Here is a 24837-nt window from a genome sequence, read left to right as displayed (position 1 = left end):
ATAAAATGTCTGCTATGTCTTAGAAACAGCTGCTTCCTTGGAGAATAATGCAGGCAGTAGTTTAGGGAACCATCTAGCCTCTGAATGTCAAGGACTTGGATGAACTCACACAGTCTGGGTTCAAAATCATACATACCTAAAAGAAAGTGCACCAAATTGAGGAAAGTAGTTCCTGAAGTTCTCATCATTTTAGATCTGTTTCTTTTACTTTAGCCACATCTTTTCCCTTGTACCATCAGATTCTGTTCATCTTCGTGTTGACCATATTTACTAGCTGGTGTCCCTTTCCAAGTCTGGCCTTTGCCTTTATCCAAATTACTGGTTCTGCCTCATTTAGTTTTTCTCTAATTCCCCAACCCTTTGAGTTCATATGAAACTAAAATTTAATGAGTCTGTTGTTCATTTCACTTATTACAGTAGTTGACTGTTGAGCACTAAAGTATTTTATCTTACCTTCACTTCGTTGTTCTTTATTGTTAAGCCTACTTGTGTTTAGAAGTCATACAAATAGCTTTCTATAAATATGGTTTTAAATGGTAAAGAATTAGATTCCTGATACTGTACCAAATAGTGATTTTTTAAAAAAACTCTTGTATGCATCCTCTACAGTGTCTCATTTCTCCACTGTATTAAGTGGGTATCTCAGAGATTTGAATATTTTTTGTCCTTTTTTAGTTGCTTTTAAAGATTGTACAGTTTTGCTTTTCCTTTAAGTTTCCGACCTATAATATGTATTTAATGAAGATTTCCAATGATTTCAACTATTTCAAGTTGCCCACTTTGATGCAGCATGATTATTGTCTGTGTAAAGTCTGTAGATGAATTATAGGGATGTTAACCAGATTTTCCTTGACTCAATAAAGAGACAACTTGGAAAACATGAATTTAAAGTTCATTTTATGGGACAAAGTACAAAGCCTATGTGTCGTTTTAAACTGTGGCCATGGAAAGATGTTACAGTTTAACAGAAAGTTAATTTTTGTACCATTAAATACTTTAGTGAATTTTCTATTTAAATAATTTAACAACCTAGTTTTGTTCCTCTTGTATTTTTTTAGCTGTTTCTGAGTGTTTTGTTTTTTGAGGAAAGCTTCCTCATGAATATGATTTTACAGCCTAATTTGAAATCTTTTTCTTCTTCTTTAGAATGTGAAGCATGTTGAAAAAGCACTCAAGAAGTGGCTGAAGGGGAAAGGGAAGAGGTGCCAGTAACTGCCAGGATAACAACATGGGAAATACAACCACCAAATTCCGCAAAGCACTTATCAATGGAGATGAAAACTTGGCCTACCAAATATATGAGAGCAACCCTCAGCTAAAAGAATCCCTAGATCCAAATACGTCTTATGGGGAGCCTTACCAGCACAATACTCCATTACATTATGCTGCTAGACATGGAATGAACCGAATATTAGGGTGAGTGTCACTGCTATAGAAACATACACGTTTTGATACTATATTTGAGACATGTTTTCTGAGAAGTCCTCTATATGGCATTAAATTTGATCATTTTTTCCCCCAAGAATATTTAAATTATCATAGAGAGGCATTATGATATAGGCAATAGATTACTTAGAATCAAGAAGATATGGGTTCAGATCTTGCTGCTGATAATTACTATTTGAGGTCTTGGGCAAGATTTGTCATCTTTGTGAGCCTCTGGAAAACTCCCAGGATTTATCTACTAAGATGTAGATAGTTGCAATTTGCAGAATAAATTGAGGAAAAAGTGAATCCCTTCACCTACATTCCTATCCTATTGGAGAATTCAAGTTAGTTTATATATTTTTGATTAATAGTATCTTTAAATTGTGTCCAATACTTTTATAAAGGGTCTTTGGAGAAGGGGGAAGAGATCAGAAATTCTTGTTACATATTTAGTTAAGAATTGCATTTTCCTTAACACAGACCTTTGAAATTCAAAATGTTTTAAATCTACAAAAGTAAAAGATTGAGATTTTGCTATTGGAAAGGCATTGAAAGTAAAAACATTTCTTGGCTTAAGCTCTTCTTAAAAGGAGCCATTATCTCATCTATGTTGGTGTTCAATCTATCAGTGTTAATTGTAACTCTTCTGTGCCTTCTTATTTGGTGTAATTTTTGTCTGTGTTTTCTCATTAAATGCTTCCTATAGATTTTTAACTCTCTAAGGTTCTTAACCTGGGGTTCATGAACTCTAAAAAAATTTTTTAAATAATTATTTCAATTGATTTCCTTTGTAATCCAATGTACTTTTATGCTTTTAAACTAGTATTTTGAGCAGGGTCCCTGGGCTTCATCACACTTTGGGAGAAGAGGAGGCATGATTTTAAGATCTTGAATCTTTGTTCTGCACCACTGAATCACTCAGATAGTTTGTTTGTTGTTTCTTCTATTTGCTGTATAATCCACCTATTGTGGAAAAGATCAAGGCTCTGCCTGGTGGTGTTCTATGACCACTTCCCCTCCACTCTGTTGTATCTTTCTGTTACCCTTTAAGTTACTCGCAAGGTACTCAAAATAATGTAAAAAGAACTCATGTTCTTTTGAATTCTTCTGGTGTTCCATTATACTAGCATTATTCTCCTGATGATGTTATGTGACTCTTAAAGAGTTTGGTTTCTTTTATAGTAGTTTTGCAATGGTCCACTTACAAATTCAGCCTTTGCTTATTTCTGAGCCCCCACCTGTAGCACATGTCCAATTTATGCATATTAATCAACTAATCTAATAGACTCTTGTTGCACTACATGTCCTGGTATAAATTTGGAATCTTTTTTTCCTCCTTCTTTAGAATGTAAAGCATGTTGCACAAGCACTCAAAATCAGGAAATACATTAAATCTTTTATTCTCTAACTTTGTGTGACCACAAAGATAAATTCTGCATTAGAAAATCACTTGTGAAAGTTTTTAATGCTTTCAATCTTCCTAAGTTACCCACAAAGCATTTTTGTAAAGATATTTTCTAGATGAGAAAGCAAGCATGAATTCACAGTTGTAGACCTTGAGTAATCCCTACTCTAATATTCTGTTTGATGGTTATTTTCCTTTCTTCTTGTACTTTCCACTCTTCAAGATGGTAGAATATTAGGTCCTAATGTGCAGGGCCCGTTTCACTTTTCTTTGTAATTAGAACTTAGAACATGGTGCCTAGTACTTAATGGGGGAATTAAATACTTTGAAAATTGATCTCAATGTTTTAAAAATTGTATTATATCTATTGTGAATTTCTTTTATACAGAGTTCAAGGCACTCTTTTTGCACTTCCTCATAAGTATTATTACCACTCTTTGACATAGTATCTCTGGTGACATAAGTAGTAAATTACAATTGTTGCATTATTGCTAATGAGAATATATCACTGAAAAAAAAAAACAACCCTAAAACCAGTGCTTTAATGGAAGGCAAAATTATTTAAATGGTAACTTGTTTTTGCTTTTTAAGTGCAGACATTAAAACATTTGTACCATTCTTACCTCCATTCTCTTGGCAAACCATTCCAGAAAATCTTGTAATCATCTTTTATGCCAACCTCTCTTTCACTCTTTATATCCAACCTGATGCTGAGCCCATTCAGTTCCCTTTTAAAAGTGTTTCTTAGGTGCATCTTATCTTGTCTTCCCATTATCAACAATATAGTTCTCTTACCTACTCAAAACCTGGATTGCTTCAACAGCTTCCTAAAGGCTGTTCCATTTGCATTCTCTTCTTACTATACATAATACATACCAGATTAATTTATAAAAGTTTTTATTGTCATCTTCATCATGATCTACTTATCACCTATAATACCAAGTCCCTTCATGATCTGGCCCATTTTATCCTTTCAAGCTTTCTGGGTTATCACTCATAAACTGTTGGTTCCAATCAGGCATCTCTTTACTACATACCTACCTTTTTTTTTCCCTTTGCTGACATTACACCTTCATTCTGAAATGTTTTGCCTTCTCTTTTGACTACGTATCCTTGAAGACCCAGTTTTAATTCCTCTTCTCATATAACACCTTCCCCAACCTCTATAGCTCTCCAGGTTCCCTTTCTTTTATCTCCTATTGTACTTACTGAAACTATAGCACTTAAATATTGTTTTTGGCCTCTCACTGATTCATGCATGAGAATTCTCTTTTTAACCTAACAAGATTGTAAATTCTTATGTTAACAAGAATATTATCTTTTCCACCAGCTTCTCTCGTAACTTTCAACATGGATCAGTTAAAAGCTCATTATGTTTTTAGTGATTGTTTTCTTTAAAAATAAAACTTTCTTGCTCTATGTCATTATACTTTTTGAATGTAGGTACTATTTCTTCTTGGTTTCCTCTCTAGCACCTAGCAATCAGGGCCAATTGATAATCATAATTATATTCTAAACACTAAACTAAGAATGGGGATACAAAAGAAAGCTAAAAGGAGGCCCTGCCCTTAGGAAACTCACATTCTAATTTGGAGGAAGACATATTGAAGACATATACAGAGCAGATAGAAGGGAATATGCTAGCAGCTGGGAGACTGGAAAAGACCTCTTATAGGTGAGACTTGAGTTAAGTCTTCAACACATTTAGCCAGGGAAGGAAGAAGCAGAGCATTCTAGACTTGGGGAGTTACAGGATCATGGAGACAGGAGATGGGTATCTTCTTTGAGGGACTGCCTCTGGGCCAAGGTAGCTGAATTATATAGAGCAGTGATGGGCAAACTATTCCCCTGATGGCCAGATCCAGGCCGTAGTTTACCCATCACTGCCTTAAGCAATTCCCTAATCACTGTGCCCCCACATCCAGATGTAGTAATTAGGGAATTGCTTAAGGCAGTGATGGGCAAACTATGGCTTGGATCTGGCCCTCAGGGAATAGTTTGCCCATCACTGATATAGAGCATATGGAGGAAAGTAAAGCATAAAGAGACCTTAAAGGCAAAAAAGGGTCGTGTTAGAAAGTACTTCAAATTCCAGAGGATTTAACATTTGATCCTGAAGATTGATAGCAAGCCATAGGAACAGTCATATCATGATCAACTCTCCACTTTAGAAGAATCTCCTTGGCAACTGAATGGACAGTAGATTGAAGTGGGAGAGACCTGAGGCAGAAAGGCTAATAAGAAGGCCGTGATAACTAGAATTCATATAGAGCTATAATTTTTGCATAGTACCTTGCATATCTTTTTTCATAGATGTAATTAGGGCAGTACTAGAATGGCAGCTTTGTGAATGGAGAGGACAAATCAAAAAATTGTGGTGATAGAAACAAGAAGATTTGGTACCTGTTTGGATATGTAGGGCTTGAGGAGTTAGGGATAACATGTGGGTTTCAATCCTTTGTGTTAGGCTGGGATGAGTTGGAGGATGGTAATACTCTTGGCGTAATAGAGAAGCTTGGAAGAAGGGAGGGATTGAGAAGGAGTTTCTGTTTTGTACATATTGGATTTGAGATACTCACAACATATCCATTTTGAACTGTCTAAAAGAGTCGGTGATGCAGTCCTGGAATTCAGGACAGTTATTAGGACTAGATATAGCTATCCAGGAATCATATGTATAGAGATGACAGTTGACATCATGATCATTAATTGAGATCACCACATGAGATAGCCTAGAGGCTGAGGACAGTTGTCTGAGAGCAGTCTTCTAGATCAAACTGTCGTAAGACTCCTCGAGGTCTTACAAAGCTGGCCAGTGATTTTATATTCTGTGAAATCCCAGAAGCCTTCTTCATAGTAGACAGAAAAATAGGTAACCAGTTAGGAGGCACAGATGACTATGGGGCATGAAATGGAAAACAGTCTTAGACCCAGCATATGATTTGGAATCCAGGTGAATCTAATCAGCAGAGACCACCCTGGCACACAGAAGGTAGAAGCTTATAAATGCTTTTTATTTTTTTTCTTGAGTTTCACTTCTTTTCATCATTAAATGTATTTGTCTATATTGTGTAACTGTAGTTGTATATACTATTCCTCCTCCTCCCCCAAAAAAATCCTGATTTTGCAAGTACTGATAATAAGCCAAGCTTTGAATAATGGCTGTAATTTATGTGTGCTCATTTATCACCATTTGATTTGCCAGGATTCTGTGCTTTGATTTTAACCAGGTACCATAATAAAGTATGTGACTTTAGCTGAATAATATATAGGAAAGCATATATTGATTTGTACCTCATTAAAATGAATGGTTCCAAAAACATTTATTAAATCCTTGCTTTATGTAGGCAGTGAGTGATAGAGCCAAAGTGAATCAGTACCTGTTTTCTTGGAGTTTATGTTGTATGACATACCCATGTCAGTTCTCATTATTTTTGATTATACCTTCATTGGGCCTAAATGAGTAGATCTAATATACCTTGCCCCAGATTCTCCCTTTACCATTCTCATTTTACAGCCCATTTCAAGTTTCATGCAATATCAAAATGCTCCCTCCAGTCCAGATTATGGTGACTCTTGTATACCAGCCACCAAGTCAGTCCTGAGTTCAGCATCTGACTCCTCATTTTCCTCCATAATTGCTGCCCTTATTCTGGGGAATTGGAGCATCCATTTTGATACTCCATCAAATACCCTCCATTCCATTTCCTCAATCTCCTTTAAATCCTGCGACCTATTCCTTCATTTCACTTCAGCCACGTAGAGGGAAGATCACACATTGGATCTCAAGCCATAAAAGTTCCGTTTCCCAGATTAAAAACTCTTTAACATTTCTCTGTCAAACCATAATCTGTCAGCACTTAGTAAGCCCCTTTTGTGTTCTAGGGACCCTGTTAAGCACTGGAGCTACAAAGAAAGGCAAGAAGCATTTCCTTCCTTTGAGGAGCTATTAATCAAATGGAGAAGACAAATAATGCATCAATAAATTAGATATAGGATAAACAGGAGATAATTAACAAGGAATATATTAGAATGAGAGGGATTGGGTTCTTCTCAGAGTAGGTGGAATTTTAGCTGAGACTTAAAGGAAGTTAGTTAGTTAGGAGATGGAGTTTAAGAGGGAGAAAATTCCAGGCATAGGAGACAATCAGTGAAAATGTTTTGAGTTGAGAAAGTGATGAGTGTTTTATGAACAGAGGTACAAGAGTCCAGTGTCACGGAGAACACATGGAAGGCATGAGGCAGCCTGTTTATGAAGGGCTTTAAAAGCTAAGCAGAATTTTTATCTGATCCTGGCTATAAGAAGAAGCCACACTATTACTCTTTGTATTAAACTATTTTGTATTTATTCATTTTATATTTTTTTATATTTCATATTTATACACATACACATCTTTGTTGTCCCCATGTCTGTCCATACTCCACTGGCCCCAGAGAATATAAGTTTTTTGTCAGTAGGGATAGTTTCATTTTTTTTTTTTTAAACCCTTAACTTCTGTGCATTGTCTCATAGGTGGAAGAGTGGTAAGGGTGAGGGATGGTTTCATTTTATTTGTATTTCCAGGTGCTGCCTCAGTACCAGGCCCATGCTAGGTGCAAATAAATCATTGTTGATCAGTCAGATGAGTCTGTTGGGGAGAAGACATGTCCATTTATAAATAGACATAGAATGCATAGTAAGTCAGTACAAGCTGCAAGTAGGAACGAGTATTTGAACTTCATTTTGAATGAATCTAGGGATCCTTGTGTAGTGGAAGTGAGAAGGGAGTGCATTCTAGATATGGGTGGATGAATTAGAAAGGGAAGTGTAATAAGTATTTATTTAGTGCCTACTTATGCCAGTCACTGTGCTAAGTGTACTACAAATGCAAAGGTACAAAGATTGGAAATTAAATACTCTGTGATCATGAAATGACAGTGTATGAATGGAAATAACATGTAATAAATTTTAAAGAATAGGTTGGAGACCAAATGTGAAGTGTCTTACATGGCAAAGAAGATTATTTGTTCTCAGAGTTCATAACAAATCACTGAATGGCCTAACCCAGTGATGGGCAGACCAGGGCCTATGGCCCACTGAAATGTTCTATCCCCCTCCACACACACATTATTCCTAATCTGACAAATACAATGAGTAGGATACAATACAATGAAACTTCAAAAGAGTTGCCATAGAAACAGACTGACAGGTAAGCATTTCCTTTCCTTTGTCCCCCTCTAAAAAGTTTGCCCATCACTGGGCTAACCCATAAATTCACATCTTTTTTAACATTCAAAAATATCAGATGGAATTTTATCACTGAAAGATGATAGCTAGAGCGTTATCTAGTGCACACCTCTTCCTTGAAGAATATCTCATTCATTCCCTGACGCAGTTAATTTTTTTTTTTGTTTTTTGTTTGTTTTTGTTTTTTTTCTTCGCAGTTATTTTCTAATCAAGTTTTTAAAGGCTTCTAGAGACCCCCTACAGTTACCAGTTGCAATCATCCCTACTGTTAGGAAATAGCTCCTTATAATTCATTTAAACCTTAATATGATAAACTGTGGGGGAAGGGAAAGATTGCTGGATTTGAATCTTCTCTTACCATCTGAGTTTCGCTGGGCAAGTCATAAAACCATCTAGGCCAGTAATGGCAAACCTATGGCATGGAGGGTGCAAAAGATGGCATGCAGAGCGCTCTCCATGAGGACAGAGCCACCTTATGCTCCACCCCTAGTTCCTTATTAGAAAGGCAGAGGGACTCAGGAGCTGCTCCCTTTTCCCTCTCCACCATGCCTGATGACATTTTTTCACATTACCCTGCGTGTGTGTGTGTGTGTGTGTGTGTGTGTGTGTGTGTGTGTGTGTGTCCCCAAGCAACCAGTGGTAGCACACAGATGGTAAGGTGGGTGGCTCATAGGTGGCAGAGCTCTCTGGCCACTCCCCTCCCTTTATCTTCACTCATGAAGACATTCCCCACTTCACCCACCCCTTTGCCCAGCAGCCCAATGGGAGTGCTTGCTCCCTCCTGTCTGGGGTAAGGGATGGGGCAGGGCATAAGGTCTGAGGAGTGAGGGGGCCCTGTACTCCGTTTCTAAAAGTTTCACCATCACTGATGTAGGCCTTAAATTCATCCCCTCTAGAATATGAGTTTAAGGTTGTGGGTTAGAATCTTTAAAGGGCCTTTTCACCTTTAAACCTTTGATTCTGGTTATCCTTTTCATGATATTTAAAGCCTTTTTTATTTTTCTTTGCTCAGTGATGTTCATCATCTCTCTATTTGAACCATTAATATTCTGTATTAAAGTTGGCTTATTTGTGTCATAGTTGCTTCATCCTCAGATTAAGCAACCTTGTTTCTCTTGATCTAGTGTTATTTACCCCTTTACTATTACTCTGCTTATTACTTTTTATGAATTTAGACTTAGTACATAATGGATCACAAATCCATTTTAAATTCACAGTTGCTGTTGGAACAAATAATTAATCCTGGTTACTAATTCGAAGATATTCTATTTAGTGCTACATAAAACATAAACATGTATCATTGATATTAAAACACATAATTACCCAAAGACTCAAATCAATATTTATGTTAATGACTCAGAATATTTTTTTAACAAGGTATCCCAACATAATTGTATTGGATACAACTTGGAACCTTCTCCAAGATTTTATTCCATGCCTGATTTTATTCTTTCTGATGTGAGAATTCTAACAGATACCTTTTCATTAATTGTACATTTTAATAGTTCATTGTATTTAACCTGGCCTGATGTCTGAATCAGCTGGTATTCATCTTAATTTTCCCATTCTTTTGCATGTGACTCATTGTTCCAGTGCTTCTGAGATCTGTGTTTGTTATCAGTATGAATTTTGATTCCATTATATGTGAATTAGATTACTGACATCCTGAGTTGTGTGGAGGGCAAGGCTAGACTTGAATGTTAGTGATTTGTCATCTGCCTTAGCAGATGAATCTTTTCTAAAGAAAATTTTCTTTAAACCTACTTTTCCCTTAAATGGTAGTGGCTCCATCTCTTCTGACATACATTATATATGTAGCAAACAGTTTGCAATTGGTTCTGCTTGAAAGTGAATTCCCTTGCAGAAAGACTGAGTAGTAGATTAAATGTCTACTGTGAATAAATACCCTTTCTTCCTTACAAATAATATTTTATGTTACTTTCTTTCAGTGAAGATAGAGTTTACATTAAAAGAATTAGCTCATGTGATAACTTGTTGGCTTGTAGATTGAGAACTGGAAGGGTCTTTAAAAATCATCTACTTCAACCTTCTTCATTTTATAGATGAGGATATAAAAACCAGACTATGTACTATTTTGAAGAGAGTAATCAAAATAAAACCTCCTTAGCAAATTTAGCAAGCTAAAACAAGTAAAAAAGACTTTAAAATCATTCTCACTAAGGAATGGTATATGGCAATCAGACTTAAGTCATTGTTTGGAAACCACTGGCGTTCCTTATTGTATTCAATAGCCAAAAGTTCTTTAGATGATTGAATCATAGATTTGGAGAAAGATGAAAATTTAGAAATATTCTATTTCATTTCCTATTTTATAGATCCTTCTTGCATTTGACAAGTTTCTGAATTCTAAAAAAAATCTTTACTATTTTGAAATCATAATTATATAAAAATAATTGCTTGCTAAGTTACCAGCTCAGGGAATAATCTCAATGAGCAGTAAGTAAATAAAAGAAAGGATAGGACGTTTTAAACTTTTAATATAGTATGCCCAAAAAAGACAGGGGCAGATGATGAGTGTGCTGTTCTGTATCTAAAATGTTGTACATTTCAGATCAGTCTGTTCTTTTATTACATTTTAAAGCACAAGTTTTCTTCTGTTACAGATGAGGATTTTAATGTAATTTATTTCATTTAGAAAAATGTACTTCTGTGGTACTTTTGTGCTGCCTTTTATGTATAAGGTAGAGGGGGACTTTTTTTCCCCCATTCTGGAGAGAATTGATAACAATGAAATCTTAGTTCTGGTGATCATCTCTAAGCAGAATGATCTATGATATTCTGTAGTAATAATACCTTAGCCTTTTAGCTCTATCTCTCTCCCCTGAACCATTTTCTTATTCTATCTCCAGTTTTGGCACTTAGATTTAGTGCTGTGCAATCAGACTAATAGAACCGACTTCATCTTTTCCCAAACCTGGAATACTCTTCTTACTTGCTTCCAACTATTCTCCTCCCTGGCTTCCTTTAAGTCCCAAACAAAATCCTACCTTGTATGGGAAGCCTTCCTCAACCCTTCTTTATTCTAGTACCATCCATATAGTAATTATTTCTGATTTATCCTGTAAATAACTTGCTTTGGGATATTTATTTGCATGTTGTTTCCTTCATTTGATTGTAAGCTCCTTGGGGGCAGGTACTATCTTTTGCCTTTTTTTTGGTTCCCCAGTTCTTAGCACAGTGCCTGGCACACCAGAAACGTTTAAGAAATGTTTACTGATTGGTTTGTAATAAAATTGCAACAAAGTTGGCAAAAGTGAATTAACAAGTCCTTGTAAAATCATCTTTCCTACTTTCCTCTTACTAGTCTGATTTTATTTGTTTTGTTTATTTATTTAGATTGTTTTCCCCCTGGTTACAATTCATGTGATTTTTCCCTCCCCTCTTCCAAATGCCCTCCTGGACCTGACAAGCAATTCCGCTGGGTTATACATGTATCATTGTTCAAAACCTATTTCTATGTTATTTATATTTGCAGTAGAGTGATCCTTTAACATTAAAACCCCAATTCTATCCCCATTGAGCCACATGATCGATCATACATTTTTCTTCTGTTTCTACTGCCACAGTTCTTTCTCTGGATGTGGATAGCACTCTTTCTCATAAGTTCCTCTTGGATTGTCCTGAATCATTGCATTGTTGCTAGTAGAAATTTCCATTACATTTGATTATGCCATGATGTGTCCGTCTCTGTACAGTGTTCTCCTGGTTCTGCTCCTTTCGCTCTGCATCCATTCCTGGAGGTCATTCCAGTTCATATAGAAATTCTCCAGTTCATTATTCCTTTCAGCACAATAATACTCTTATCATAATCAGATACCACAATTGGTTTAGCCATTCTCCAATTGATGGACACCCCCTCATTTTCCAATTTTTTACCACCACAAGGAGTGTGGCTATAAATATTTTTTAGTCTTTTCCCTTATTATCTCTTTGGGGTACAACCCCAGCAGTGGTATGGCTGGATCAAAGGGTAGGCATTCTTTTAAAACCCTTTGGACATAATTCCAAATTGCCCTCCAGAATGGTTGGACCAATTCACAACTCCACCAGCAATGTATTAATGACCCAATTTTGCCACATCCCCTCCAACATTTTGCTGTCATATTGGCTAGTCTGCTAGGTGTGAGGTGATGCCTCAGAGTTGTTTTTATTTGCATTTCTCTAATCAGGGATTTAGAACACTTTGTCATGTGTTTATTAATAGTTTTTATTCATGTCCCTTGACCATTTGTCAATTGGGAAATTGCTTGATTTTTTGTAAATTTGACTTAGTTCCTTATATATTTAAGAAATTAAATCTTTGTCAGAGTTTTGTTATAAAAATTTTTCCCAGTTTGTAGCTTTCCTTCTAATTTTGTTTGCATTGTTTTTGATTTATCTAAAACCTTTTTTATTTGATATAATCAAAATCATTCATTTTTCATTTTTTAATGTTCTCTGTCACTTGCTTCCTTCCTTTCTCACAGATCTGACAGGTATACTATTCTATGTTCACCTAATTTATTTATTTCACTCTTTATATTTAAGTTGCTTACCCATTTTGAATTTATGTTGGTATAGGCTTTGAGATGTTGATTGAAACCTGATTTTTCCCATACTGTTTTCCAATTTTCCCAGCAGTTTTTGTCAAATAGTGAGTTCTTGTCCCAAAAAATGGGATCTTTGGCTTTATCGAACATTAGCTTACTGAAGTCATTTACCCCTAGTCGATTCCATTGATCCATCCTTCTGTCTCTTAGCCAGTACCAGATTGTTTCAATGAGTACTGCTTTATAGTACAGTTTAAGATTTGGTACTGCTTGGTCCCCATCCTTCACATTTTTGTTCATTATTTCCCTTGATATTCTTGATTTTTTGTTCTTCCAGATGAACTTTGTTACAATTTTTTCTAATTCTATAAAAATTTCTTGGTAGTTTGATAGATGTGGCACTGAATAAGTAAATTAATTTGAGTAGGATTGTCATTTTTGATAATTATATTTTAGTATCTTTTACCTATCAACTTCCCCCATGATATTTGTCATTCTTTAATAAGTTCAGTGCCTGGCTTATGGTCCTTTTCTTCAATCCAGCTTTTGCTTTTATATCAAGGAAATTCAATATACATTTTGAAAACCCTTCAAATACTCTCTGTTCAATTCTTAAGACCCACGTCTCTCCACACACACACACACACACACACACACACACACACACACACACACACTCGTCATTTATATGCAGAGATTGTCATATCTTTAATCTGGCCAGTAACTCACAAGTGTTCCATTTCCATGAACTCTAAAAAATCTTTTATCATTCCATTTTGCCTTATATTTCTTTCCTTTAGTCCTACCACACTTCCATTCTCACCATGCCCATTCAGTTCTTAACTAAGTCATTGCCCCTATTTTGGCTACACTCTCCTCTTTTTTCTTTTCTCTGCCCCTTAGTGAACTATTTCAGCCCTACACTTTAACAATGAAGATGAGCAACTCTTCAGTCGCTTAAGTTCTTAAAGATAAGGTATTGGCATTTTCAGTACCTTGCTCTGAGTAACATCCAATAGATGTCAAATGTTGCCCTGAATCTAAGACTGTCCTATATTTTTTGCCTTACTGCTTACATGCAGTTTGATTATTCACTAACTATTCTTCACATGAACTTCTTTAAGCTAGAATTATTGTTCAGCTATAAACAAGACTATATTTTTTTTTTCATAGTCCAGATCACCAGTTTGAACTCAACTTTTTCATGACCAATATAAGATCAGTTGAGCCTTTGGCAAAAGACCTAAGGCCACCAGAGTTGCCCTAATTTCTAACATTTCCTATTTAAAGTAGCTAATTGAAAAAAATCTGTTGTCTGTGGCAGTTATTAAAAAATAGCATCAAGGGCAGCTAATGGCCCAGTGGATTGAGAGCCAGCTCTATAAGTGGGATGTACAGTGTTCAAATGTGGCCTCAGACTTTTCTTAGCTCTGTGACCCTGAGCAAATCATTTAATCTCAATTGCCTAGCCCTTATCATTCTTCTGCCTTGGAATAAATACTAAGTATTTATTCCAAGACAGAAGACAAGAGTTTTTAAAAAGAATAATGTTGAAAATTTAGCTTCTTGAGTTTCTGATTATTAAGAAGTCCCTATGGTTACTTTCTTGAAATTGGCAACAAAGTGGCACGGTGGACTACAGCTGGGCTTAAAGCAGGAAGAACGGAGTTCAAATCTGTCTTCAGTTTCTTAAATGAAGTTTTATCACCTTGTATAAGTCACTTGACCTCTGTTTATTTCTTCCTTTGCAAAGTGGGAATGATAATAGTACCTACCCTCCAGACTTGTGAGGATCAAATGAGATAAAATTGGAAAGCACTTAGCACAGTGCCTGGCACATATAAGTGCTATATACATATTAGCTATGATGACAACAATGGTGACAGTTATCCTCCTACAGTCAATCCCAGGGGTTTTGATGCTCAACTATTTATTTGTGCTCAGTATATAGTTCAGTTCTTTTAGCCACTGAAGGGCTAAACCTTTAGACTCTTGGGGATTGATAACCTGTAATTTCTAAAATACTCTATTGATGAGTCTTGATGAAGAGATAATGATTAATTTTAAATTGACCATTGTTTTAAAAAATAAATAAATTGGCCATTATTTACAAAACTATATTAAGCACTTTTTCTTCCTTTGTTTTCTTTCGTAAAAGAATGAGGGAATATTTTATATTTTATTGCCTCATTTTTAGATAACAAGGTTCAGATCTTTCATGGTAATGTTTGGACAAAAGAGATGATAAAATATTTTGCAGAAAACTCTTATACTTGCTGGTGTCTTTTTGTTCATTTTTTAATATTGGAGATTTTGCGTTATTAGATATGTAAATGTTTTATAGAGATCTACTGATCAGAAGATAAATTGGGCCTGTTTTTGTTGCCAGATAATGAATCTGGTGAATCATTTAGAGATATTTTCTCTTTATGAAGAATGAAGAAGTAATTCCAAAATAGAAACCCACTTTTTCTTTTAGAAATGATCAGAAATCTTATGTTTCATAAGTAGTCTCTAATCGACTCATTATTTGGTTTGTTTACCTTGCTAATAATAACTCCTCTTCCCAAATCTGTTTATTTTAAATGGCTTTGTAAGTTGCTCTCTGGGCTACTAACAGTCACATTTCCAAAAAGAGTATTATCTCTACCAAGCTCAGATAATCAGATGCAGTATAAATGTCTACCTTGTTATTTCCAAAGCTCCCTAATTACCCTAACATACAAAAGTGTTTTCAAAGGTAAGTATGCAATCTTAGCTTCATGTAGTAGTATCTTTGCTTAGCCTAACAAAATATTTTCATCACCACCTTTGGCAAATAAACATTTGTAGAAGAGGAACACAATTGAGGCTAAAAAACAGAAGATCCTACCTACCAAAGCTATTAATGTCTCCAGATCTTCATGTGATTGAAATTTTAATCAGAAAAATGCTTATGGCATTTATTTTCATCATCTTATTAAAAAATGACCCCTTTCCACAGTAATTACTGAACTATGTAATTAATACATATACATATAATAAAATGTTATGATTATAGGCCATTTTTTTAAGCAGTATACAAATTTCTGTAATATTTTCCAAACTAAACAGTGTATCTACCAACCTGTAAATGAACTATGTGCTTTAAAATGGATACTGGATTTGGGTCTTGAGAGAATTATCCCTTTGATTATAACATGTATGTCATATAAGAAGAAAAAATAACAGGCTAAATGCTTACTAGCTCTTGTACTTTTCCCCCCTCCTTTACCATTATAGGACCTTTCTTTTTGTTAGAGATGGAAATCCAAATAAGCGGAATGTGCACAATGAAACATCTATGCACCTGTTGTGTATGGGGCCTCAAATTATGATATCTGAGGGAGCCCTTCATCCTCGCTTGGCACGTCCCTCTGAAGATGATTTCAGAAGAGCAGATTGTCTCCGGATGATCTTAAAATGGAAAGGAGCGAAGCTTGATCAAGGAGAATATGAAAGAGCAGCAATTGATGCTGTCGATAACAAAAAAAACACCCCTTTGCACTATGCTGCTGCCTCAGGGATGAAAACCTGTGTAGAGGTAAAACTTAAGATGCTTGTGCTTACCTTTTGTATGGCCAGATGTGTGGTATAGTTTGTGTCCATCACATTCCAGTATGCTAACAGTTTTACCTGTCTTGATACTAGTGGATAAAAATGCTGATTTTGGAATCAGAAGACCTAAATTCCGCCAGCCTGCTCATTTCTTTAGGAAAATGGCTTCCTTCCTGCACTCAGGATATAGTACCAAATGCAGTCAGGATTTCTGAGAGGGAAGGAAAATGCAAACAAAACATTGTCACCTCACCTTTCTTCCCTTCTATTAACATACTGGGAAAAACAGACATTCTTGTATTGGGCAAGCTTCCCTAGAACCCCTGACAGTGAACCCTTGCTTTAACAAACCCTGGAAACTTCCCTGGATTTAAATCTTTCTGTATATATAACCAAAGCCATTAAAGCACACTGTAATTGTGGCTTAATTATACCCTGGCAGGAATCACCTTAATTGTAAATATTACCACTCCATACCTACTAGGGTAATGGTAGATTCACAGAACTCCTTTCCTAGATGTAATTCTTTTTCCTAGATGAATTCTAGAACTTGGCTGGTGCCTGTTCTCTGCCTTCTCCATCTATAGTGTTGACACATTGGGGGGTTGGGGGGGGGCACTGTAAATCTTAAAATATTTGCATGCTAGAAATCCAAAGAGGAAATGAAAAACACCACCTGACCCAGGACCTTACCTTTTGCTGCAGGATACAACATTTAAAAAGATTAGTAAATGTAAAGTAATTTCAAGAGAGATAGAGAACACTCACAACCAAACCAAGAGATTAACAAGAGTTTATTAAGTGCTCACTATGTGCTTTGTTCTGTGGTAAGTGCTGGGGATATAAAGAAAGCGAACATCCCCTTCCTTCCAATAATTCACATTATCTTACCAGAAGAGACAGCATGCAAACAATTGTGTATAAAGAAGATATTTTCAGGGTAAATTGGAGGCAGGATTAGGAAAGACTTATCTAAGTTGAGCCTTAAAGGAAGCTTAGGAATTGAGAGGGGAAATGACAGAGGAGTATATTTTAATCACTCCCAGCCATCCAGGAATGATCTTGTAAGGAGACAAAACCAGGGCAAAAGGATTTGTGGTAAACATTTTAAAAAGGGGAAAAAAATATTTGCAGAAGCAACCTCATGAAACAGGAGAGAGAGAGTACTCAATTCTGAGGAGTATTCCACCTTAACTGGATTAAAAAAGAAAAAAAAGAAGTAATAAAATGGGTAGTGTAATGGTACAAATTCCCTAGAGGCAGGACATCCTGATCTGGTCAAATGATTATCTAAACAACCAAAAGATCTCCTCCTCTGGCACAGATCTGTCTATACCACTTAGCCTTCCCCCATCCCAAGGCATCTTTAATTGGTAAATAATCATTGAGGAGATGGGCTTAGAAACTTCAACTCTTCCCTTATTACTTCCTCCCAAGAAGGATGGGTCCTTGGCTGCTGAACAAAAGAAGCCAGCACATTTTTTTTTTATCAACTAAGTGACCCTACTATAGCTGATCAGCCCTGCCGTGAATCCTTTTAAGATCTTAAGAAGAAAGATCCCAACAGAGTTTGATTGGGTTTGGGGAGGGGAGGGGGGGGGAGATATGAGGAGGATGGGGACAGGACTTGGGAGTAGCCTCAAGTTTGGCATCAAGTTGTTTCAGCCTGACTTTGGAAAGCTTAAGGAGAAAATAATTTCACATGATATCATAATTCAGTATAAATTATCCACAATAGAGTTAAAAAACTTAACTGCCAATTTTCAAGGGGTTTGTCTTCTGTGTGAGAGGTAGTAAGGAGTCCCTGAAGATGCTTGAGGAAGTAAGGAGTCCCTGAAGATGCTTGAGGAGGAAATGGCATGGTCAGGCCTGTGCTTGAGATCATGGAACACCAGGTGAAAGGTAGATCAGTTAGACTAGCACAGACTAGAAGTGTATGAACCAGGAAGATGGCCTTAGAATTGGAGAGAAAGCACAATAGGTTAGAGAAGTTGTAGAGAGAGAACAAACCGAATTGGCAACTTGATTGGATGTGGAGATTGAGGGTAGATGAAGAGTAGAGAACAGCTCTTTGAGATTTTGACTTTGGATGTCAGAGAATGATGAGATCATAAGCAATAGAAGTTCTCCTAATTTCTGGCACAGGCCAGAGAGACAAGGGGAAAATTCAGTTTGTGTCAAAGATGCAGCTTTCATTCATCTTAAAGCACAGTGCTATCTCTGCCCAATCTTTTAGTATATGCTGTGCCATCAGCCATCCTACAGATAGTCACATAGCCCAAGATTCTTCTACAAGAAAATAATAAGTGTAGTGAAAGTTGCCCATGTAACCTTATTCCCTAAAACTATCTTACTCTGCCACAAAAATGTTTTCACTTGTCTCTCTTATTCTCCCTCTTTACAACACTGTCACTTCAGCAGGACTAAGGACTAGTTTAGTAAACACTGATCCAGAAGCCCCAGACCTAGCTCTGTTTTCATATATTTTTTTTAATTCTGAACTTAGCAAACACCAGATAAAATGTGGATCCTTTTTTTAATATGAAATAAATATTTTTTTATACATTCAGACAACCAACAGAAGAGAAAAACCGGTATCCTTACCAATTATATGAGTAATAAGTATTGCCTTCCTGTACCATGTATCAGTTGTTATGTCTTTCTGTTTTGGTAACCAACAGAACTATCTAGATTATAGAATTCATGATTATGTTGACTTTTATTAAAATGTGCTTCAATTTTTGTCTTGAGTTATCTAGCAGCTTCTTGGCTTGCCCTCCATAATCTGTCTTGACTAGTCATCCATGCTAGATTACTGTAAAATTAGGGCAGCATTCTTTTCAAAAGGATTTCTGGCTCTTCTTTTGCATTAGTTGTCTTCTTCTCTTATGCATTGGAAGGAATGAGTTGATTTTCCATCTTTTCAACAAGCTATTCTCCTTAAAAGCCTTATTTTCTGTTATAGCTAATGCCCTCCCCACTTGACTATTTACAGCTGACTGATGCATGTCATTGCCAAAGATAATTAAACAGGAAGGAAAAATAGAAAATTCTTTAAAGTCTTGTTTACATGTGTGCTGCTATGGTTTTGTCATTTATTTATTTTAAGTTATAGTCTTTTAAAATATATTTTTATCAACATTTTTTGTTTTTGCATTGTCTAGATTTCCCTGTGTGTATTATCTACCTCCTTCCAAAGGGCTATCTCTTGTAACAAAGAATTTTTAAGATGTATCTTTAAGACTACTATCAATTTCCTATTAAATGTTCTTTAAGTTCATATTATGTGATATTTTATAGCAGACCCAAGGCCACTCAATATAGTCTACAAATGCTTTAGTGGGTGAATAAAAAAATTTTTTTTGATCCTGTGCTGCACTGTACAAATTCAAAAAGCAAAAGAGTCTGCTCTGAAGGCACGTATATCCTAATAAGGAAAGGCAGTGAATACCAGCCAGTAATAACCAGGAACGGGTATTTTAGTCTTGAACGTCATAGAGATGATGAGTGCAATCATAGGGAAATTGATGATGGACATGCCCTTTCCTGGAACCATCATATTGATTTGATGATTCTTCCCAGAGCAATAGGAGGAAAGTGGGGAAGTACACTTAGCACATCAGGAAGATGGCCAGCAGGTGCATTTATAGTGATATACAAATTATACAAAAGCTAATGGAGGGAATGCTGGTAGTAGTAGTTGGGAAGATCAGAAAAGATATCATATAGGTGGCACATGAGCTGAAAACTCAAATCTAAGAATTTTAGAATTTCTAGAAAATTAGGATTTCTTTGAGATGATAATGCAAAGGCATGAAGATAGGAGATGGAGTGCTACATATGAGAAATAAGGAAGAAAACCAGTTTGGCTGGGCCACAGGTTATGTAGAGAGAAGTAACATACAGTGAGGCTAAAAATGAAAGTTGAGTCCAGGTTGTGCAGGGCTTTCAGTGCCAAATAGAAGAGTTTATATTTGATCCCAGATCTGATAAGGAGATACTGAACTTACAGATGTGTTGCAGAGTGACATGGTCAGATTTATTCTTTAGGGCTATCAGTTCAGAAGTTTTATGAGTATTTTGAAGAGGGAAGACATGAACTAGGAGAAGGGGGCAAATATAGGAGAGGCTGTCGAGAGTTGGAATGACACCAGAATCTCCAACCTGGGTGACTACAAGGATGGTGGTACCTTTGACATTAACAGGGGAGTTTGGAGGAGGGCGGAGTTGGAAGATACAGGAAGAGATTACAGGTTTAGTTTGGGACATGTTTAATTTGAGAAGCCTATAGGATAGTGTTCAATAAATATTTGGAGATGTGTTCCTGGAGCTCAAGAGAGAAATGGATTAGAAATATGCATCCATAAGTTATCTGCTTAAAAGTGATTAAACTTATGAGTGAGAATATATAAGAGGAAAAAGAAAAGAGACCCTGAAACAGAATCCAGTTGTTATGTGGATAATGATCTAGCAGAGGAGACTAAGAAAAAATGGTCAGATAGGTAGGTGGGTTAATCAAGAGACATCAGAGAGTGGAAGATAATCAGGATAAGAGAGGAGATGGATGTGGAAGGAATGTCAAATGTAATAGTGGTCACTGAAGATTAGTATTGAGAAAAGGCCATTATATTTGGGCAATTGATCCTTAGACTCTTTGAAAAAGGCAGTTTTAGACAAAAGATGAAATTAGAAGCCTGATTGCTTAGAGTTTAGAAAAAAGAAGAATTGAAGGAAAATAATTTAGACTGCTTTTTCAAGGAGTTTGGCTCTGAAGGGAGGAGAAATACAGAATAATAGCTTGTGTTATGGTGGAGGGGAGATGTAATGAAAAAATGTTTTTTAAGAATGTGGAACACTTGAGGTGTTTTTTGTTGTTTTAGCATCAGGTAAGGAACCAGAAAATAAGGAGAGATTGAAGATTTTAAAAAAATAAAGGAGATTGAGGGCAATATTCTTAGAAGATGGGAGTGTGCAGTTTATAGTTATTCTAAGCCCTGGGAGACTACATCTCCCAGGACTCCTGCTACAGCTTCCCCCAACACCTCCCACTTCCTGAGCATATGTAGATAAGTTATCCTTGGTAAAGAAAGGGGCCATCTCATTGTAAAGTGGAAGTAACCGTGGTTTGTTTGTTTTTTTTTTTTTTTAAGATAAGGTCAGCACAAGCTCTGGTACATTCTGCCAAGCTGAAAAGGTAATGAAGTATGAGCTTGTTTTTATGTTTCTGTTGAGGACTGGCTTATGTATAGAGAAGCTCTTTGCTAGAAAATTTACTACCTAGAGATAAGGTTTTTTTGCCATGGAGAAACATATAAAAAATGACTTTTAATCCTGTGTTAGCCTCTTTCTTCTTCAGCAGTGATTGTGATATTGTGGAAAGTTTGTAGGTGCTAAGAAATCACTTAAGAGATACAAGATTCATCATAGTAAAATAGTTGAAAGAGTCTAGAAAACACTCATCCAACAGAAACTTGATCTCCAACAAGTATAAGATCACAAAGGATAGCTCGTCTTTAAACTACAGTCTACATTTCTTAGACTTCCTATAAGTATTTAGCTTTTGATGCTTTGGACATGATTTTTATTTAACAGCTAAGAAATCGATGAATTTATATTGACATTCTCACTGATTATGAAGCACAAAGACACAGATGCAAGGACATAGAGGTTTTCCTCAGAATGGCCAAGAAAGCATTTAGAAAATTGGTTTTCTCATGTTTCCAAAGGTGGCAGGATGGATTCATCAACTGTTTTATCATTCCACCTCATAGTGTTTTTGATCAAAGTAAAATGATAGGCCAGAACTTAATTGTAGATCTTTGCGGTTTCTGTACTCACTGCAAAGGTTAAAGAAGTAGAGAGGTTCTCTAAATAACTTGGCAGGATGCTCCAAAGTGTGTCTTGACAATCAGTTTACTTTAGTGGGCAAAAGAGAATTTAAAACCATTTGGGTAAATAATTTTGGATAAGGAATGAAAACTGTATTAGAGAGTGGGTGGGCATGGGTGTGGTTGGGTATGTGTTACTCTTCCTGACCTCATTTGGAGTTTTCTTGTCAAAGATAGTGGAGTGGTTTGCCATTTCCTTCTCCAGCTCATTTTACAGATTAGGAATTGGAGCAAATGGGGTTAAGTAATTTACCCATGGTCACATAGCTAGTAAGGTCTGAGGCTAGATTTGAACTCAGGAAGAGGAGTCTTCTGACTCCAGGTCCATTGTGCCACCTAACTTCCCCTACATATTTTATATATAAAATGAATTCTTTATGAAGAGAATGTTGTCTTCAAAAAATACATAAGGCACATAATGTAAGGGGACATGGTATGATGAAGTTGTCTATGTTTTAACGAGGAAATACCTGGTATTTCCTCAATGTAGCCGCCATTTCTGAGTCATTTAGTCAGATCATTTATTTCTTAGAAGAAAGGTCAAAGTAAATAATAAATTAGAAGATAAATAATAAATTAGAAGATAAATCCTATCCATTTAAACTAACTATACTCTCTAAAAAATTATATATAACCAAAGTAGACATTGACTTTGACTAACATCTTTTGTTAAAATAGTTTAATACATGATTAACCACAATCTGAAGGTTGATAAAGCTATAATACATCCCATCAGAAACTTGATCCCTACAAGATACATGAACTGCCACCAAAGCTTACTTGCAAAACATTGTAGAGGAGGATAATGGAAAGTTAAAAAGCAGAATTGTCTTATTAGAGAACAATAAACAGTTGAGAAAATTAGTTTGTAGAGGATTTGGCATGATGAACATATGAACCAAAACAGAACTTTTTAACATTTTTGTAAATCAGACTGTTTTCATTGGTGATGATAATGATGTTATCACATGACTATACTACCTGAGTAACTGTGTTACAAAGTGATAACGGAATCAGTGTAGTTAAGAAGATGAAGTTGGATTGGAGAGCTTATTATGACTATAGGCAGAAGAAATCTGAGCTCAAAGTTACATAAAATTTTAAATGGGCTCCAGGATCAACTTTCAAGTTACCTGAAGGAGCAGGAGATTCTAAAAGAATAAAAAAGCTCACAGGTTTAAATTTGGGATCTTTTAAAAATAATATAACAGCAAATAATTCCAAAAGAATTAAAAAAGATCGCAGTGCTCTTACATGTAGATATGAAGAACCTAGCATTTACCATTGTATGTGCTTTTTTTTTGTTTGTTTCTGTAACATTTTATGAGAACTGTTTTGATTTTTTTTTTTTTTTTTTGCTTCATTTTATTTACTTGGTACTAGGGAGAATTTCTATTTTAGGGGGAGGGAAAAAGGTTGTGGTAAAAAGGGCAACCAGGTTAATAGTTTTTTAAGTATTTCAAACTTATACCTAGTCTTTCTAAAAAAGTTCAAAGGTTTTCCCCCTTTTGTAACATTTCCAGTGAATCTTTTTGCCCGTGCTTTGTTTCTCACCCACCAACCAAGGTAATGGGAACATCTTCCAAAGATTATTGTTACGTAATTGGGAGTTGCTCAAAAGACTAATCATGAGTTAGAAAAGACTCTGAATTCAGCCACTAGATCCCTGGCCAGTCAGCATCTCCTACTGTTCACTACTCCTTCCAGAACAGATCAAAAGTCAGACTTCATTGATAAACTATTTTAGAAACCAACCTTTTTCTTTGCAAGTACAGCCTAGATTAAAATCACACTGGCTGAAGATTTGCCGCCATGTGCATTTTTCACACTTAGAAATCTCACCTTCAGTATATTTACATAAATAAGGTAGACATTAAACTATGCTTTCAGTTAGTTTTGTGATGACTCCACTTAACCATATAAACATCTGTTTAGAGAACATTGCAGCTAATGTTGGAAAATAAGCAGAAGAAACTTGATTACCTCTGTAGCCTCTCAAATAATAGAAGAAATTCATACTTTAGACCTGGGTTAGACTAAATGGTTTTTATAATTGCTTTTAACCCTAAGGTTCTTTAATTAGAAAAAAAAATAAATTGAAGCCCACTTATTTCCCTCCTCCCAATATACACCAAATTATCCAGAGGGCAACAATGTGTTTAAATATAGTGCAATGCATTATTAGCAATGATTTAACCCCCAAGAGTTAGCATAAAAGATAACATAATAGACACATAGGACAAGAAAAGCAGTTAGGCTGGTCCTATAGCAGTGATAAAAGACTGATTAACAGCCTAATAGAAGTTACCTCTCTTCCCTCGCTATCCCTATCTAATCAAGTAAGAAAAGGAGAAGAAGGCCTCCTACTTAACAAGAATTTCTGTAGGAGGTTTATGGAACAGTATAGGCAAAAATTGCCCAGAATAAAATGACATAAAGGGGTTGCAATCTGTATTAGTGATAGGAATAGCTCACATGAAATGAGATCATAAATTCACGAGACTATCTCACAGGGTGTATGAAATCTTAGACCAGTTGTCTTGTGATTATAAATAACATATTTTTCTTAAACTAAGGATATGTAACATTTTCTGCCTATCTTGGTAGCAGTAATAATCAAGCCTTTCACTAGGTGATTTAATATACTGTTTAAAACACCTTATCATGTTCATTTATACTTTGAAAGTCCTTGATTCTAAGACCATGCTGTAAATTTTTTTGACATGTTCAATATGCCATATAAGTGATTCCAGTGAAACTTTC

General features: G+C 35.8%; 1 protein-coding gene across 1 annotated transcript in view; it reads left to right on the top strand.

Annotated features, from left to right (window-relative positions):
• Nucleotides 1-24837, top strand: part of ANKIB1 (ankyrin repeat and IBR domain containing 1) — a 104323-nt gene that overhangs the window by 15504 nt on the left and 63982 nt on the right. Inside the window, exons 2-3 of the mRNA XM_044678619.1 lie at nucleotides 1147-1416; nucleotides 15872-16172. Of these exons, the coding sequence (XP_044534554.1) occupies nucleotides 1229-1416; nucleotides 15872-16172 (489 nt within the window). The 5' untranslated portion in view covers nucleotides 1147-1228. The remainder of the gene's footprint in view (nucleotides 1-1146; nucleotides 1417-15871; nucleotides 16173-24837) is intronic.

Source organism: Gracilinanus agilis, chromosome 5 (genome assembly GCF_016433145.1).
Source record: "Gracilinanus agilis isolate LMUSP501 chromosome 5, AgileGrace, whole genome shotgun sequence".
Lineage (NCBI taxonomy): Eukaryota > Metazoa > Chordata > Mammalia > Didelphimorphia > Didelphidae > Gracilinanus > Gracilinanus agilis.
Note: the sequence above shows the minus strand (reverse complement) of the source record. Positions and strands in the feature narration are given on the sequence as shown.